Here is an 18,682-nt window from a genome sequence, read left to right as displayed (position 1 = left end):
GCGCTTTTCATATACTTTGAAGGATCATTGCAGGCGCGTTTCAGATACTTTATAGGATAATTGCAGATGCGTTTCAGATACTTCACAGGATCATTGCGGGTGCATTTCAGATACTTGTAGGATAATTGCAGGTGCGTTTCAGATACTTTGCAGGATCATTGCAGGCACGTTTCGGATACATTGCAGTGTCATTGCGGGTTTTCCTATCAATTATTGTGAATCATTCGCCTTATATACCCTAAATTTCCAAAAAATGTAAAAGAGGCTAACGCTTGAGCTCAAACGTCAACAATAGCATAAGTTAATTAAGCCTTAGGCTTAATTAACTTATGACAATAGCTATGTTTAAAATGATTTTAGGAATAAAGTTTCTTGAAACGATTTAACTAGAATTAAGGTAAATTAATGACGATTAAATTAATAAATATCATTTATATTTATATAAATATTTGAAAATAGCCTCAAAATTGCGTCTCGACTTAGAGGGGTTTATTTTGGATTCCCAACTTAAACTCATGTTTAATATCTACAAAATTCCAAAGCAGTTGAATTAGAGGCTACCCTTACAAAAATTTTAAGCTTTAATTTATCTGCAAACACGCTTTTTTAACGCTACCACGCTGTAATAGGTAAACGTTAAGGCCATGGGCGTGCCAACCTTATTGCTGGAGCGGGGTCAAAATCCCACACTGGTGGGGAAGTTGTGTAAAAACTTTGGCCCTTGTGTAAACAACTTTGAGTCACCTTAACCTCTTTCCAAACTCATACATGAGCAAAACGTATTTTGCAGTACTACAATGTTGTTCAGCACTCATCAATGATCTAAGGCATCTCGCATGCACTATAAAGTTACGAAGAGGTCCGCATGATCGTGAGAATTAATGCCTGACCAATTCAATACTCGTGGGATACAGTGGCCACGATTCTATAAGGTGCCATTTCCAGTTAACCATACATTTTTCTGTTTTCGAAAATCGTAGAAAATAGTAAAAACGCAAAGAAAATATGTCTTTTGCCTACCTAGTCTTTCCCAAAGTTGATAGCTACAGTAATTTGAAGCGCTATCGGCTACAACCTTTCTTTCTTGAAGATGGCAGTTAATCAGCTCTATGATTAGCCACGGTTATATGCAAAAGAATTGCAACAGTCTATAGTGTATAGTAAACCGTGGTTGCTATAACTATTATGTCTATACATGTATGTGTAAACAAAAACTTGTGGAAGTCAGGATCGATATATTCTCGAGAACATCAGACACTGCGAAATTCTTCATTACCAGGACTAATTTGAAAATGATTCCACATTTCTACAAACTCTTAAGATACGTTCACAATTCTTTTCACAACCTAAGCATTATACCAGAAGGGAATAAGAGAGAAGGGAGACATTTGAGCCTGCTATGGTAACGAGAGTCCGACCAACCTCAAGAAAACCGCGAAAACTTTGCGCAAGTACACAGCTTTTAACCAATTTACTGCAAATATAGTTCTTTAAGTTCTCCGCGGTATCAGCCTCAGGCGGCCTATTTGTCTGCTAGATTTTCATTCTCCAAAGGCTTAGGGCTGTCGATGTTTCGTTCTTGTGTAATTATAACCTCAAGTATGTATTTTATTGAAAATAATTGTTATTTTTTAATATTAATTCAGAATAATTAGTTTCCATCTATTTATTACCTTCAAATTATCTGATTTTGGTATGTTCTCAATTCCCGTGCATCTAAATTAATTGCACACCTTGATTTCGTTTATCAACATGTTTATCTCCTTCAATGTAAAGTTGTAAACAAAACTACATTTTATACGTCAACCGAGACGTCACCTACTTATCTGACGTCACAGCTACGACAGAAGTTAGATAGCCAATCAGTGAAGGGTAGTTGACTTGAGGTTGGTAAGACTGTTGTTACGAGTATAAAGCATTGTGGAGATATAAAGTGTGTCCCTTCTCTCTTATTCCCTTCTGATTATACTGAACTTCAAAATCGTCCTCGATGGACCATTTTTCAACTATCAACGCTGTCACTTTTACCAATCCCCTTTACGACTGCAATATTTATGGAATCACGTGCATTGTCTATTCGCACACTCTAAGAAAATGGGGTGTGCTTTAACACCTTTAAAAGTAGTTTATATGGGTCCAAATTTGACACCGTTACAGGTGTTCTTTTACACCCCTGAAAGGGTGTAATAACACTTATTTGAGCAATTGGTGTCATAGATAAGAATAAAATGGTGCAATAGAGGTGTTGTTAAACACCTTTTAAACTCTTATATCGAACTAAAAGTTTATTTTTTACTCTCATATGAGTGTTGTGCAATTCCTTAAAAGGTGTAGAATAGCACCTTTCCGAGTTTAAATAACGTTTTTAAGAGTGTGGCATAACACGTTTCTGAGTGACGCATAACACCTTTCAGAGTGTCGCATAACACCTTTCAGAGTGTCGCATAACACCTTTCAGAGTGTCGTATAACACCTTTCAGAGTGTCGCATAACACTTTTAAGAGTGTCACCTAACACGTTTAGCAGTTCTTTATGAAGGTACAATACCGTCGGATTACCAATTTCCTTGTTAATTTTACTTAAAGGATAAAAATATATTCTTACATGAATATCATCTTTAAAAAACGTTTAAAAATGAAGGTTTTCAATAATTTTTTACTGTTCGGATTGACTTTAATATTAAAACATTAATGAAAATGAAAGGCCTTTTTTAAGAAACCCGCAGTATACTATAATTTTACATGTTTAATTTCAAAACGGTGTTTTAATAGTGTTATTTTACACCGAATTTACACTTTAAATTGGCCCCTAAAAACTCAAGGTAATAAAACTCTCTTTAGGGTGTTTTTACGGTGTTTACACCATTTTAACACTTTTTTAACACTTCCATTTCTTAGAGTGTACACTGGGTAATGAAAATTTCACTTTCATTGACATTTTTTACTATTTAGACTCAGTCACCAGAGCGGGGGCCTTTACCCCCGCTGCCCCCGTGGTTGACACGCCCCTGATTAAGGCTACATTTTCTGCACTTCAAAAAAAGTGGAAAATTTCACAGCAATTCTAGAGATGCCTTTTCTACATTTTCTGTTTGTGAAATGTTAACTGTCTATGCTGGCAGAAATATAGAGGGCGATTCTGTAAACGCGAAGCAAAACTGAAATACCAGCTGCTAGTTTAAAACTGCAATTTGACCACATTTAAAGACATGTAACAGGTCTGCAAAAGTGATGGAAAAGTAGATATCCAGCTGCCAATTTAAAACTGCAATTTGACCACATTTATAGACATGTAACAGGTCTGAAAAAGTGATGGAAAAGTAGAAATCCAGCTGCCAATTTAAAACTAAAATTTGACCACATTTATAGACATGTTACAGGTCTGCAAAAGTGATGGAAAAGTAGAAATCCAGCTGCCAATTTTAAACTGCAATTTGACCACATTTATAGACATATAACAGGTCTGCAAAAGTTATGGAAAGTTGAAATCTAGCTGCCAATTTAAAACTGTAACTATTCCACATTTATAGACATATTTCAGGTATTCAAAAGTCGAATTTCCAACTTTTGAATACCTGCAATATGTCTATAAGTGTGGTCAAACTACAATTTTAAATTGGTAGCTGGATTTCTACTGTTCCATCACTTTTGCAGACCTGTAACATGTCTATAAATGTGGTCAAATTGCAGCTTTAAATTAACAGCAGGATTTCAACTTTTCTATCACTTTTGCAGACCTGTAACATGTCTAAAAAACTGGTCAAATTACAGTAATAAATTGGCAGCTACATTTCTACTTTTCCATCACTTTTGCAGATCTGTAACATGTCTATAAATGTGGTAAAATTGCAGTTTTAAATTAGCAGCTGGATTTCTTCTTTTCTATCACTTTTGCAGACCTGTAAAAGGGACCGTCCATAAACTACGTCACACTCTTATGGGGGGAGGGGGTTTCTAAATTTGTGACGGTCTGTGACAAGGGGGAGGGAGGGGTTCTTCGATGCGTGACGTCACATTTAGCATTGATTTTGTTACGAAGTCAGTAAGAGGCCGATTGGCTCTCTTATGTTATAGAAGAAGAAAGACAACATTCCATAGTCCACTGTTACAATAATTTATCAAAATTGTTATTCCATCATCGCTTAAATAGTAGAAAATTTAAGCAATTATCTACTATTTACACCTTAATATAGCCAATTTAAATAGCGCATTTAAAATAAACAGCGTAAACTCTCTTATGTCTCTGTTTATTCGCCCCTATTATTTGTGAGGATGAATCAAATCCCGCTGCCGATTGAAAAGTTTCGATTCTTTGGCAAATTTTCTAAATCTCAAGCTCGATTAGTCTGTTTTCGGTGACAGTGTCGAAACCTAAAATTGTGCCCCTTTAACTAAGCCTTATGGAACTTTTTTGAAGCTTATAAAAAGCACATCCAGACATTAAAATTCTAAAGGTCAAGCAGAGGAAAAAGGCTTAAAACGGAAGAGAACTTGAATTTTCAGCCGAGCAAAATATTTCTGAGAGGGCGGCATATTACTCAAGAAATTAATCAAATTAAATTTGTAAATTAAGAGAAATCATAGTGCGGAGGGGGGGGTTAAAGAAATGTGACGTGGGTTTTAGGGGAGGGGTCTGAGAAAAGCGTGACGAAGCGTGATCTGGGGGGACGGGGGGGTCAGAAAATGCTTTTTATCGCGTGACGTAGTTTATGGACGGTCCCAAATGTCTATAAAAACGGTCAAATTACAGTTTTAAACTAGCAGCTGGTAGGTCTACTTTTGCATAGCGAATGCAGAATCGCGCTGCATATTTCTGCCAGTATAGACAATGAACAGTTAACAAACAGAAAATGTAGAAACGGCAGACAGTTTACAGTTCTGGAATTGCTGTGAAATTTTCACGTTTTTCGAGCTGCAGAAAATGTAGCCTTAATGTATACCTATTACAGCATGGTAGCGATAAAAAAGCGCGTATGCAGATGAATTACAGCTTAAATTTTTTTGTACGGGTATGGTTTGGTAATTAAGTGTTTGAATTGCGTATTTGGTGCTGTTTTTCCCTTTCCTAGCTATTAGCGATATATTGTATTTTTAACCTAGGCGAAAAGATCCAAACACAGTCAAAAATAAGACGAAAAAGACCGTTGGAAAAGGTTTATACCATAGGGGTTATTTTTAAAGCTATTCTACCGCCTTGCCTCCTGTAATTGTACGAACCAATAAACGTCACGCTCAATTCTTTATTGTTGACCCCGCAGAAGTGACACAGCTAGCGACTATTTTGCCGAGGCCTGTCAATAGACCTTGCATCGGCTCCGAGAGGTTGCACACGCTAAATTACACATAGATAAAGAGTTTAAAATCATGCCTGATAAAAAAATAAATGTTCGACTCCTCGATAATCCTTCTTTGACTAAAACGCGCGGGTTCCAATAAACTACAAACTAGTCTGAAATTTCAGTTTCCTTACTAAAATCAGAAGTGAGATGAGACATGAAGTATTGAGCTAACCAAATTCTTCACTCGGCGAAAGTGAATATTCTTGATAACACACCAACGGTTGGCCCTCTAGTGGCGATTTCTGAATTTTCCCTTCAAAACGGTGAGACGCTCGCGGCGGTAGACGGCCGAACTAGATTCAAGCTCCCGCGTCTGTGTTACGCGGCTTTAGGTTGAGGGGAAAGGGTAAGAAATGTTTTTGGAACTCGGCCAATTTTTTTCTCAGTAGTGTAGGCGCGTGGGAAGCGGCATAAAATCCTCAAATTTGTTCACTAGTGCCAGGATCTACTATCAATGCTAGAGCCCTTCACTTCTAGTCTCATGTCACTTCTGCTAAAATACGTACCAGATAGTAGGTATATAGACAAACGCTGGTAGGAACAAAACAACTTGGCACTATTACGGACAGCCTCTTGCGAGAATAAAACTAGGAATAACATGACTAAGTAAAAAAACATGCCACACTCCATTTTATTATTACAGCCTGAATAAAAAGCATTTATTTTTTGCACTTCATAAAATTTTGACATATTTGCAAATATTTTCAAGTACGCATTTTTAGTTAAACTTCGCTGTTAATAAATTTTGATCTTAAAGAGATGAAGCTTTTCTCTTCAATCACATAGCTATCTAATAATTCATGACACAATATGGAATCAGAGTTTAAAACAATCCAGCTTTCTGTATCTCATAAGCGAATATTTTTCGGTTGAATTTGACCACTTGAAAAACAGGACCGGCCAAACGCAAAGTCTGGTTAAGGCAAAAAATATACCTTATTTGAATGAAAGACTTTATTTCATTTCTATCAATGTCATGTTTAAGGAATGACCCTACCAAAAAGCTCATGTTATCGAACGTTGCTTTTTTAACCGAGTAAAGTTTATCAGGGTAGTCTTTTAACAATGAATGAAGAGAAATAGGCAAACTAGTTTTCTGCACAAATGATCCCATCGAATTATCCTGTATTTTTAACTGGCTATCATGTAGTGCGTTATAGCACTGATAGTACTGATGCCTAGACGCTAACGTTTTTGTAATATTTTTAAAAATTTTTGAAGCATGCGCAATTTTTTTAAAGTAACTATGTTTCGCCTCAAAACGGATGCAGGACATGGCCCTTATAGGACCGTATTTTCGGTACGAGTCGGCATAATGCAACAAATAATGATATTTTGGTGTCATAGAATCGGGCCCAAAAACACGCGAAACTAATTTTAAAAATTCTTCAATAATTGTTTCAAGCGTATCCAGAAATGTCAAATGCAAATGCGATGCAAAAATGTATTCGACGATTTCTCGTAGCTTTAAATAGACCACCCAATGTTCATCTCCGTCATGTGGTAAGTAGGGAAATAAAATGAAAGGGAGTAGCCTAAACAAACAAAACAGTTCGCTTGCCGACCCTTTGATATTGCCATTACCAGATATGGCATTATGTATTTGAGTTTGTGGAATGTTCGATTCGGTTTTGCCGAATGGAAACTTCAAAATACTGTCGTTAAATTCATCTAAAGTCACGTGCTGGTTCGCAATCATATAGTTTATTACACGTTTTAAAACACTTGGCATTACTCCTTCCAAAATATCGTGCATCGGGTCAGGGGGCAATTGTTGTGTTAAGTCAAAGTTATTAAGTCTCATTAAAGGGCTTTCACTACGTACTCCATATGACGAGGCATACGATTTGGAAATACGTATTCCTTCCAGGTGGTACTTATGGAGAGCTAGTGTGCGATGGCGAACTTGATTTTTATTGGTTTTGATGGGAATTTCCTTGTAATCAGTCATGCAAAATCTGCAAATTCTGCCGCTGTTGAAGTTACAGTTAAAGCCCCCTATTTTATGTTGCCCGAGATTATCTCCCGAGAAAATTGAAACAGTCACAGTGCAATGTATTCCTGATTTTTCCACATCAAGTCCTTCCTCCGATAAACGATTCAAATCAAAAATCAGGGGTTTCAATAACTCGCGAAAGCCAAAACTGTCAAGGTCAACAGATTTCGCCAAGAATACTAAGTTAATATCACTTAGCTGTGCCCTGTACTTTCCGTCTAGATTTAAAACGGAAAAGTAGCAACCCAAGATTTTATGTTTTCCTCTTTTTGATCCTAGCGGATTAACCAACTCTAATTCGTCCAGATAAATTTGTAAGTGGATAGTGCTTAAGGAATACCGAGGATTATCGTTGATTATCTTTTTCGCTAGTTCACTTTGCAAATAATGACCAATACAGTTAGGAGGAATTTTAGCCAGCTTGACATGCTTATTAACCATTTGATCCGACGAATAAAGTTTCTCCAATACTTTAATTATTGGCACGTAGTGATAAACTTTCTTCTTTCTATCTTCTACGGTTTCAGAGAACGTGAACTGCATTGGTTCTACTAATCCATATTCATTTTTGCACAATGCTGTTATCTTGTAGTTTGAATCCAAGCTTCCAAAAGATTCCTTTACTTCAGAAATACTTGAAAACAAATGCTTTTCATCTATATCTATATCTTTAGCTTTTAAACTTTGTACGACGTTATCCTTGGTTGAATCGAGGAGATTTTTACAAAAACCAAATAAATCGTTGACAATAGACTGAACTACCACGTGTGGCAAATGGTGAAGTTCTCTATATTTAAGAATTATCTTGAGAAGTGATTCACGGATTTTAAAAGGCTTTAAATTTTCCTCATCTGAAACATCTTCGTCACCAATTTCAACATCGAGCGCAACATCAGCAGCTTCATCTGGTCTATTTAAATCAATATTTTCTTCACTTACGTTAATTTCAGTTCCAGTATTTATAAGGACATTTTTGTTCTCATAGACGTCAGGGTGTTTATTTCTAACATGACGTCTAAATGTATCCACTTTTTTGAAACATCTTCCGCACCCATTTACCCCACAAACAACGTTAAAATTAGGATCGTTTCCATGCGCATTTTTTAAGTGCGTGAATAAGTAGCTGAAGGTTTTTGAAAAATATGTGCACATAACACAGCTGTAAAACTGGGTGCTCATAGTGCATTATATAAATAAATTCAAACTTTCCGAAAGACTATATTTAGTCTTATAACTACACACTCAACAGTTCAAAAAAGTGTTCTTTAAAGCTTAAACTCTCCAGAGCCACGTGCATATTTTGCCATAGCATATAAAAGGCTTAATTAAGTACACAACACCGGGCGTGACTCGTATCGAAAGTATTAACAGTGGCTATTCTACCTTGGAGGCCAAAATGTACGTTTCCAGTTTCCACCTTTCGAAGAGAGAGAGAAGCTCATCTCGCAAAGGGAGATTGAAGATCGAGAAAGATTTAGTTGCAATTTGTTTGGCTAAAATGCAATGAATTTCATCCGTAAATATTGAGAAAACATATAGTTAAGTCAACTAAGAACATGACCCGGGAGAACGACATAAGCATTTTTCTAGAATATGATGGTAGTATTAAAAAAATGCAGGGAAGTTAAAGCGGATTAAGTTCCTATTTGGGAGGGCGGTGCTGGTTTTTAGTGAACACGAAACCGACTGAAAAATCTCGTGTTGTTTTTTTGATTTTTTGTTTTCGTTATTTTCTTAAAGTTTTAAGTTTAAGAATCCTCAGCTAATTCTGAGGTTACGTTTTAATTTGTTATTGTTCTTTTTGGGGAAGGTCGAGCAAGGTAGAAAAAGGTTGATTTTATTAAGATAAGCTTGAATTTTTTCTTGCTCGGCCTTTGACCCGTTTTCTTTACAAATTTATTTTTTAGGGGTTTTTTAAGGGTTTGGTAATTTCTTATTTTTATTTTTTAAATTGTTTGTTCGAATTTTTCTACAGAAGTTACGCTGCTCACTCTCTTATTAATCCTAGTAGTTCTAAGGTAACGTTTGTAGTTGTTTTTTTTAATGAACTACTGGTTTTAAATTTTATGAATTAGACTTAATTTAGATAAAGTGAACCGATAATAGTAACTAATTTTCAGGCTTATTCACCCTTTAATACGCGTGACCGTTCCGACGCCCGCTGACCTTGTCAAAGTAAGAAACCTTTAGCGAGGGTGATGTTAGGGAGGGAAAAAATTCAGTTGAATACTTGAATTCTCGAAAATCAAATTTGTTTCTTGTGCGGTCGGTACTTGGTCGGTACGCGGTTAGGTATTGGAAATTGTTAGGGGTGTTTGATAGGAGATGTTCCCAGCATAAATTAGGTTCGGCAAGCCACCTAGATCATTTTCGGGAAAAAATTGCGTTTGAAATTTCGGGAAAAATGGCTACAGAAGAAATTTTGTTATTAATAAGCCACGGCGCGAGTAACATCAAGACAAAATTGAAGAACCCGTCGAATAAAACCTTTCGAGAGAAACTACTAACTGATGAGTCGTTAAGGGAATTTTCAGGAAGTAGTTTCATTTACCAGGTAAGAACTTTTTGATGAATTTTTAATTAAGCACAACTAAATTCATATATTTGAGGGGTAGCTAAATGTTTGAAAATAATGGATTTACGAAATCAAATTTGGCTTATTACATTAGATTATGTACAAGATCCGTTTCATAATCTTATTATGGGTGTAATCAGACAAAACACGACAACCTTTGTTGCATGAAATCAAAATTGAAATATTAAAAAATCAGTTTAAAAGAATTTAACGGTTTTACAAACGTGGGAATGGCAAGTTAATCGTGCAAAGCAAAATTTAAATAATCGTATTTATTATGATAATGATTTCATCAGTTTCATATAATTAACCAACTGGTTAATTATATGCATATAATTAACCAATTGGTTAATTATTTGAAATATAATAAACCAATCCCCATCAAATAGCATTTAAATTGGGTAATTTTTACACTTGAAAATTAATGAATCCTGAAAAATCATTAAATCTTAGAAATTCCAATCTAAAACTTAACATTGAAATAGTTTTTTTGCTTGTATGTTTAATATTTTTAAATTTGAAATAGTTTTAGATTTCAAAGTTGAAAATAAGTTTAAATAAGTATAGAAAAATATACAAATAATATAGTGAAGCGTGACAAAAGAAATAGTTTGCAGTCCTTCCCTTTTGTGCCGGATGAAAGACGAGGTGTCCTTTCCTGCCTCCGCCACATTTAGGTTCGGCAGGGAGGGTAGTGTTTTTTTTGGAACTTTCTTTTACATGACTATTCCAGAACATTTTAAAGACGAGAGAGTCTCAGAGCCATCGAAAAAAGATTGTTCTTCCACTTCTATAAGAGTAATGTCAGTTCTACGTATGCAAACGTCATAACCTTCTATCTCTTAGCTCAGTGTCATCCCCCTACCGAGCGCGTACAGTATCCCCTCTTACAAAAGTGCGCCTAGAGGGAGGAATCATACACTGTGTACTTCCCTCTCTACCGACACTACTCTATAAAAGTACGCAGAAACGAGCGAGGAAAATAAATGCTGCAGTCCATTATTTTTCTAAATTTTAAAACCAGACTTTTTCAATTTCACTACTCTTAAGTTTTTACACTGGTAATAAAAAAAGGAAATACCATTGATAAAGAATGCGCTTGAAGAAATTTGTTTTCACGCGACAGGATAGGCAACTCCCTATCTCGGACGACAGCTTATTCTGTATATACTCTGTTACAACATCAGTTACCATCACGCGCAAACCTAGGTCTCTATGTAACCTAGCTTTGCGCGAGCTGACAAGAGGTTAAAAAGCTTCAGGATATTTCAAATCCTGAATATTTATATTTCATTCGTCTCTTGTCAGCACGCGCAAATCTACGTTACATAGAGACCTAGCTTTGCGCGTACTGACAACCGAAGCGGTAACAGAGTATATACAGAATAAGCTGTCGTTCGAGATAGGGAGTTGCCTATCCTATAGCGTGAAAACATTTCCGCACGCGCATTCTTTATCCAATGGAAATAACTTTAATAATGAAATATGATAAAATGAATGAGATGGCATCATACATCTTTCCTCTACACCATCCCACCCAAAAGGCACCGTGTGTGCAATATTATGTATAGAGAAATCATTTACTGGATTTAAGTCGACTTAACAATTAATTACGATGATTTAATTTGTAAAGACCCATGGGATAATATATTTTTATAACATTTACACCATGATTAATCGGACTGTATCACTATTAAATTGATTACACACGTTTAAACTATGATGAGTACGATTTAACATAACGTTTTCTAAAAAAGGAAAATAAAGAAAACATTAATTAGTTTAAAATTAAAGGTTTGTCCAACATTTCTCAAATCAAATCTTGACTATTTTAGTTTTGACCTCTCTGATTTAAGCGTTCCTTGAGAGATGGGATCATAATTAAAAGATTCCTACCCAGTTAAAACAATGCTTCAATATTGACAAGTATGACTATAGAGTAATGACAGCCCCCTAGGTTCGACCGTGTTAAGCTCTAAGGGGAAATAACACGGGGTGCCATTAGTCTACAATGTTATTTAAAGTTTCTTGCGCAATAACTGCATCTCGGAAGGGTGTGGGTATGAAACTGATTGAAACCAGAATGATTATGTTTATTCGTCAGGTTTATGATAGTGATTTTGAAGAATTTGTGAACATGGACGAAGAAACTAAATTTGAAAATAAGATGAAGATTAAAGTGATAAAAGTTAGGAAGCTCATACCAATAGCACAAATAATTTCTTAATGTTTCAAAAAAACTTTACAGAGAAAAAGAGACAATGAAGACATTGTTTGTTCTCCTAAGAAAAAAACATTCGTGATATCTGAAATTGAAAGTGAAGAGACTGAAACGGAAAACAAAGCGTCACAAGTTGAAAATGAAGTTCTACGTGTCGAAGATGTTCCTTCATGGTAGTGCAGAAATACTTGCATTGAAGGGGTTGGTTATGGTTATGTCACAATAAAGTCTAAAATAAGGTGAAAAGGCACAAAACACTGTAATAGGGTAGAGCTTTTAAATACTAGGCCAATCCCATCATTCGTAATTACAGTCAAAAGTACATCGTGTACAGTGACTGACCACAGGCAAAAATTATAGCTTCGCTTTTACGGGGTAACTGGACCTTGGTTTATTTGTCCAGAAAATATACAATTATTATAACTATATAGGATTGTGGAACCTAAAAAGCAGGTTGTTGGTGTTGGATCTCGCACGAATTTTGCGCTGGAATACACACTCCCAGAGCTACCAGACGTGTTTAGAAAAGCAGAGCTTTACGATGCCATTCCAAAGGAGAACAAACCCAAATTGAACAGGGAACTTATAAGTGTTTTATTTCATGACATCCTTAAAAAATATTCCCTGTAAGCAAATTATTTTTACTCCCTTAACTCTTTTGCCTCTTTGATGTATTTAAAATTAATCTTCAATAAAACGATTAATTTTCAAGGTATCCACCATCACACATGCTTGTAGCCAAAAAACTTATGTTGGAGTATCCACATTTGAAACAAAACTCTTCAGAAACTTATGTAAGTCACAAATTATTTGGTTAGATTAATTACCTAACTCCAAGCCAGCGTACAGAATTCACGTGCTAAGAATTTTTAATACCATTTATTTACGGCTTGCTATTTTATGTGAGGCTGATATTAAAATACAAGAAAATATTTTCAATTAGGAACCTTGGTACAAGCAACTAAGGGCGAAATATAAGAACTTTCGATTTGGTTTAAAAGGGATTTCTGAGGTTCAAAAAGCGAAATCGAAGTATGGAAAGAACTCTTACAAAAATAGCAGCCTTTCTCCCCCCGGAGCCAAGAGTTTCAGTGTTCGAACAATTAATACAGCAAATGTTAGTTCAACAAGCACGGCTTCAGTGGAGGTGGAAACATTTTCTCGCGACCAAACAGTTGAAGGCGATTCGTGTGATTTAACTGAACTAGGCAACTCAGAAATTTCGGAAAAAAATACTGAAGAAGGTTCTGAAATATTGTTGGAAGCGGGCGAGAACGATGTTGAAACTTCATTGGATTTGGGGGAGAAAATTTTTACAGCAACCGCCTGTACAACCGCGGCAAAATCGACGGAAACTACTGCTAAAGATGGATCAGAAATGGCTACAACATCTGCAAAAGATGGATCAGAAATGGCTACATCTGCTAAAGATGGATCAGAAATGGCTACAACATCTGCAAAAGATGGATCAGAAATGGCTACATCTGCTAAAGATGGATCAGAAATGGCTACATCTGCAAAAGATGGATCAGAAATGGCTACAACATCTGCTAAAGATGGATCAGAAATGGCTACAACATCTGCTAAAACCGCGGCAAAATCGACGGATACTACTGCTAAAGATGGATCAGAAATGGCTACAACATCTGCTAAAACCGCAGCAAAGGCTTCTGCTGCAAATGCTCAAACTAAAAGAAGAGCAACCTCAACCAAAGCAAGATCAACGAAATTATTTCTTTCAGAAGTTGATATAGTAAGTCAGCCATAGAAACTTAACGATTATATCATTAGAAAAGGCACGTGCCATTACTAACGAAATTGTTTTCATGAATTTGGAGAACATGGAACACGAGGCGAGTGTGAAAGATCACATTAAATACATGCAAGGAGAAATGCAACGAACCAAAATTGATTGGCCAGTTATAGACACAAAAATGGATCAAACATACGCAGACCGGCGGAAGCTGATAGAAAACACGACTGTGGATTGCGTACTACAAACGTATCCTGCACTCTGTGATTTCAGACAAGTAATATTGTATCTTATATAATTAAGCAGTCATGTGTTAAAGTTCAGGCTACAGCTAACTCCTAGATGCCTTCAAGAAAAAAATATTTCTTGTATCATCTTCAATACTGCGGAGGATAATTGGTTCCAATTTGAAATATTCATTATTTTTTCTGCTCTTTTTCTCAGATAAACTTGGAGTTCCAAAGAATCACTGGAGTTAACGTTGAGGAAAAATTAGCTCAATCTCTCGAGTTATATTCCTCAAAAATATGGAATTTGAATCAAAAAGAGTCTGTCGAGTTGAGGGCACAATTGATGGAAGAAGTGATAAAATTACCTGACAAACAATCAAGATCAGGTAAACAGTTATTTCTTACGTAAAAAATTAGTAATCACTGTAATTTTTTCGTATGCATGACCACCCAGTTCCTTTTTTAAATAATATGGGAATGTAAAAATTATTTCCTAAACATACGAACTAAATGGAAATATTCAGTAGTACCTTTTATAAGGAACATAATTACCTTAATTAATGAACAATTTTTTATATTTTAGTTGCCAAAATGACATCTAGCATATTGCTCATACCGGGAATATTAAAGGAGAGTCACGTGTCATTCTTTTGTAAAAAGAATGAAGTATCGAAACTACTAGTTTCACAGGGTGCTGCTCTGGTTCACACTGGAACCAAGCCCTTCGCTTGTGAAGAGTGGGAACTTGATAAAAGAAGGGTGGCTTGCTCCTCGGATTTTTTTCAAGCCATATGCGCTTTTTAGCCATATCGTAGTATACGATAGGCTCTTAGTTTGACCCGAGCCGTCCGTAGTAGTAGTAGTAGTAGTAGTAGTGGCCGGGGTTGTCGCTTCGTTATCGTCAGATTTTAGCTTAAAATGAACTTTATATTACCACAACCCACCCATAGGGGTTACAGGGCTCGGTTAGAGATTTAATTTTAATTAAAATTTTTTCAGATCAGACCCGGGAATCGAACCCGGGTCGCTGGCATAGTAAACATCCACTCTACCAACGAACCATAGAGACTTGATAGAAACCCCGAGTTTTTTATTTTTATTCTTATCTCTAAAATGTCGGGGTGATGTGGGGTGGGGTACCTCTTAATCTGTGGGGTCGGAAACTTTTGAATTTTTATCTGTGGAGTCGGATACTTATGAATTTGTATGTTTGGGGTTTTTATATTTATTTTCTTTTTATGTATGTGCCAATTAAATAGATAACGGTTTTCCCCGTTTTTCGTTCTCGTTCGGTAGCTATCGTCATCTATGTTATGTTTGACTGGAACGTTTTGGCGGTTAATTCAAAAATGGGTTTAGATAGAGCTAACATAGTGTTAAATGAGCGTTATGCGTTTGATCATTTTAGCATTGCTAAAGGTAATTCGAGGGGATAATCACTAAAATGCGTAATCACTATAACTAAACTTTCTCTTTCAAAAGTTTCTGGGCATAAGTCCTTGTTAGAAACTTATAAGATGCGATAAGTGTGCATCGGCATAAGTCTATGTTGTAAACTCATCGAGGGGATTATCACTAAAAACTATCTGTTCTTCGATTCGCCGGAATATTAGAATTACAGCATAAGTAAATTTATAGGGTTATAATTTAATCGCTGTTTAGAGTAGGGAATCGAGGGCTATTAACTCTGATTTTATGCACGGTACATCATTTAAGCATTGAAAAAGATAGCGCTATTCACTCATTAGGGTAACGTATAGAGGGGTTATCTACTCATTAGGGTAGGGTATAGAGGGGCTATTCACTCGTACGATATGGCTACTATTACGAGCCCTTGGGCCGTCTTGTTTCTCCTCATTCTGGGTGTTCAATGTACATTACCCAAGTAATTTGGGAAGATCTTTGACTTTCATTGAAAATTGTTGTTTGGGTTTAAACGCCACAAAACTTTGTGCCCAAGTAAAAACATTAGCCAAGAAACTCAATCAAAAGTAAAATAAAATGAAACCAAAAGTAAACTAAGATAAAATTTCAAAAGAAAAATGAGTAGGAAAAGAAAAATAATAAAAGTTTACATTTGAATCTTTGTTTAAGTGTGGTTTTAATTGATCCTTACATTTTAATGGTGCAAGACTGGTTTAAGAAAATATTTCTAAACTAAAGTTGGAAAGTTAGCCATCTTTACGTGAACGTTTAGGCATTTTTATGTGAACCATTGGCACATTTATGATCCACTATGGCTATAAAAGCATTAGGGACATTAATATAAAACCATAAGGGACATTAATATAAAACCATAAGGGACATTAATATAAAACCATAAGGGATATTAATATAAAACCATAAGGGATATTAATATAAAACCATTAGGGATATTAATATAAAACTATTAGGGACATTAATATAAAACCATTAGGGACATTAATATAAAACCATTAGGGACATTAATATAAAACCATTAGGGACATTAATATAAAACCATTAGGGACATTAATATAAAACCATTAGGGACATTAATATAAAACCATTAGGAACGTTAATGTAAAACCGTTAGGGATATTAATATAAAACCGTTAGGGATATTAATAAAAACCGTTAGGTATATTAATAAAAACCGTTAGGTATATTAATAAAAACCGTTAGGTATATTAATATAAAACCGTTAGGGATATTAATATAAAACCGTTAGGGATATTAATATAAAACCGTTAGGGATATTAATATAAAACCGTTAGGGATATTAATATAAAACCGTTAGGGACATTAATATAAAACCGTTAGGGACATTAATATAAAACCGTTAGGGACATTAATATAAAACCGTTAGGGACATTTATATAAAACCGTTAGGGATATTAATATAAAACCGTTAGGGACATTAATATAAAACCGTTAGGGACATTAATATAAAACCGTTAGGGACATTAATATAAAACCGTTAGGGACATTAATATAAAACCGTTAGGGACATTAATATAAAACCGTTAGGGACATTAATATAAAACCGTTAGGGACATTAATATAAAACCGTTAGGGACATTAATATAAAACCGTTAGGGACATTAATATAAAACCGTTAGGGATATTAATATAAAACCGTTAGGGATATTAATATAAAACCGTTAGGGATATCAATATAAAACCGTTAGGGATATTAATATAAAACCGTTAGGGATATTAATATAAAACCGTTAGGGATATTAATATAAAACCGTTAGGGACATTAATATAAAACCGTTAGGGACATTAATATAAAACCGTTAGGGACATTTATATAAAACCGTTAGGGACATTTATATAAAACCATTATGGATATTAATATAAAACCATTAGGGATATTAATATAAAACCATTAGGGACATTAATATAAAACCGTTAGGGATATTAATATAAAACCGTTAGGGGCATTAATATAAAACCGTTAGGGGTATTAATATAAAACCGTTAGGGACATTAATATAAAACCGTTAGGAATATTAATATAAAACCGTTAGGGACATTAATATAAAACCGTTAGGGACATTAATATAAAACCGTTAGGGACATTAATATAAAACCGTTAGGGACATTAATATAAAACCGTTAGGGACATTAATATAAAACCGTTAGGGACATTAATATAAAACCGTTAGGGACATTAATATAAAACCGTTAGGGACATTAATATAAAACCGTTAGGGACATTAATATAAAACCGTTAGGGACATTAATATAAAACCGTTAGGGACATTAATATAAAACCGTTAGGGACATTAATATAAAACCGTTAGGGACATTAATATAAAACCGTTAGGGACATTTATATAAAACCGTTAGGGATATTAATATAAAACCATTATGGATATTAATATAAAACCATTAGGGACATTAATATAAAACCGTTAGGGGCATTAATATAAAACCGTTAGGGGTATTAATATAAAACCGTTAGGGACATTAATATAATAAAACCGTTAGGGATATTAATATAAAACCGTTAGGAATATTAATATAAAACCGTTAGGGACATTAATATAAAACCGTTAGGGACATTAATATAAAACCGTTAGGGACATTAATATAAAACCGTTAGGGACATTAATATAAAACCGTTAGGGACATTAATATAAAACCGTTAGGGACATTAATATAAAACCGTTAGGGATATTAATATAAAACCGTTAGGGATATTAATATAAAACCGTTAGGGCCATTAATATAAAACCGTTAGGGCCATTAATATAAAACCGTTAGGGACATTAATATAAAACCGTTAGGGACATTAATATAAAACCGTTAGGGACATTAATATAAAACCGTTAGGGACATTAATATAAAACCGTTAGGGACATTAATATAAAACCGTTAGGGACATTAATATAAAACCGTTAGGGACATTAATATAAAACCGTTAGGGACATTAATATAAAACCGTTAGGGACATTTATATAAAACCGTTAGGGATATTAATATAAAACCATTATGGATATTAATATAAAACCGTTAGGGACATTAATATAAAACCGTTAGGGATATTAATATAAAACCGTTAGGGGCATTAATATAAAACCGTTAGGGGTATTAATATAA

The 18,682-nt window shown here is 34.9% G+C and overlaps 2 protein-coding genes across 2 annotated transcripts; one reads left to right on the top strand and one right to left on the bottom strand.

Annotated features, from left to right (window-relative positions):
- Nucleotides 1-6,161: 6,161 nt before the first annotated feature.
- On the bottom strand, nucleotides 6,162-8,486 carry LOC149682692 (uncharacterized). Its single transcript, XM_089834356.1, has one exon. The coding sequence runs from the start codon at nucleotides 8,484-8,486 to the stop codon at nucleotides 6,162-6,164; it is 2,325 nt and encodes a 774-aa protein (XP_089690482.1).
- Nucleotides 8,487-11,130: 2,644 nt separating this feature from the next.
- On the top strand, nucleotides 11,131-14,917 carry LOC149682691 (uncharacterized). The gene is made up of 8 exons (XM_089834355.1): nucleotides 11,131-12,097; nucleotides 12,158-12,303; nucleotides 12,562-12,756; nucleotides 12,843-12,924; nucleotides 13,074-13,883; nucleotides 13,927-14,160; nucleotides 14,328-14,499; nucleotides 14,697-14,917. The coding sequence occupies exons 1-8, from the start codon at nucleotides 11,921-11,923 to the stop codon at nucleotides 14,915-14,917; spliced, it is 2,037 nt and encodes a 678-aa protein (XP_089690481.1). The 5' UTR covers nucleotides 11,131-11,920.
- The last annotated feature ends 3,765 nt before the right edge of the window (nucleotides 14,918-18,682 follow it).

This window comes from Phalangium opilio, unplaced genomic scaffold (assembly GCF_054372755.1).
Source record: "Phalangium opilio isolate 3A_F unplaced genomic scaffold, DU_Popi_V2 ptg000038l_1, whole genome shotgun sequence".
NCBI classification, from domain to species: Eukaryota; Metazoa; Arthropoda; class Arachnida; order Opiliones; family Phalangiidae; genus Phalangium; species Phalangium opilio.
Note: the sequence above shows the minus strand (reverse complement) of the source record. Positions and strands in the feature narration are given on the sequence as shown.

What these genes read in the sequence shown, in the direction of transcription:
- LOC149682692 (XM_089834356.1), bottom strand. Translation starts at nt 8,486, where the DNA reads ATGTGCACATATTTTTCAAAAACCTTCAGCTACTTATTCACGCACTTA.
- LOC149682691 (XM_089834355.1), top strand. Translation starts at nt 11,921, where the DNA reads ATGTTATTTAAAGTTTCTTGCGCAATAACTGCATCTCGGAAGGGTGTG. An exon ending in GTCGAAGATGTTCCTTCATG is followed by an intron (nt 12,304 to 12,561) that starts GTAGTGCAGAAA and finishes ATAACTATATAG; the next exon opens with GATTGTGGAACCTAAAAAGC. An exon ending in ATCCTTAAAAAATATTCCCT is followed by an intron (nt 12,757 to 12,842) that starts GTAAGCAAATTA and finishes TTAATTTTCAAG; the next exon opens with GTATCCACCATCACACATGC.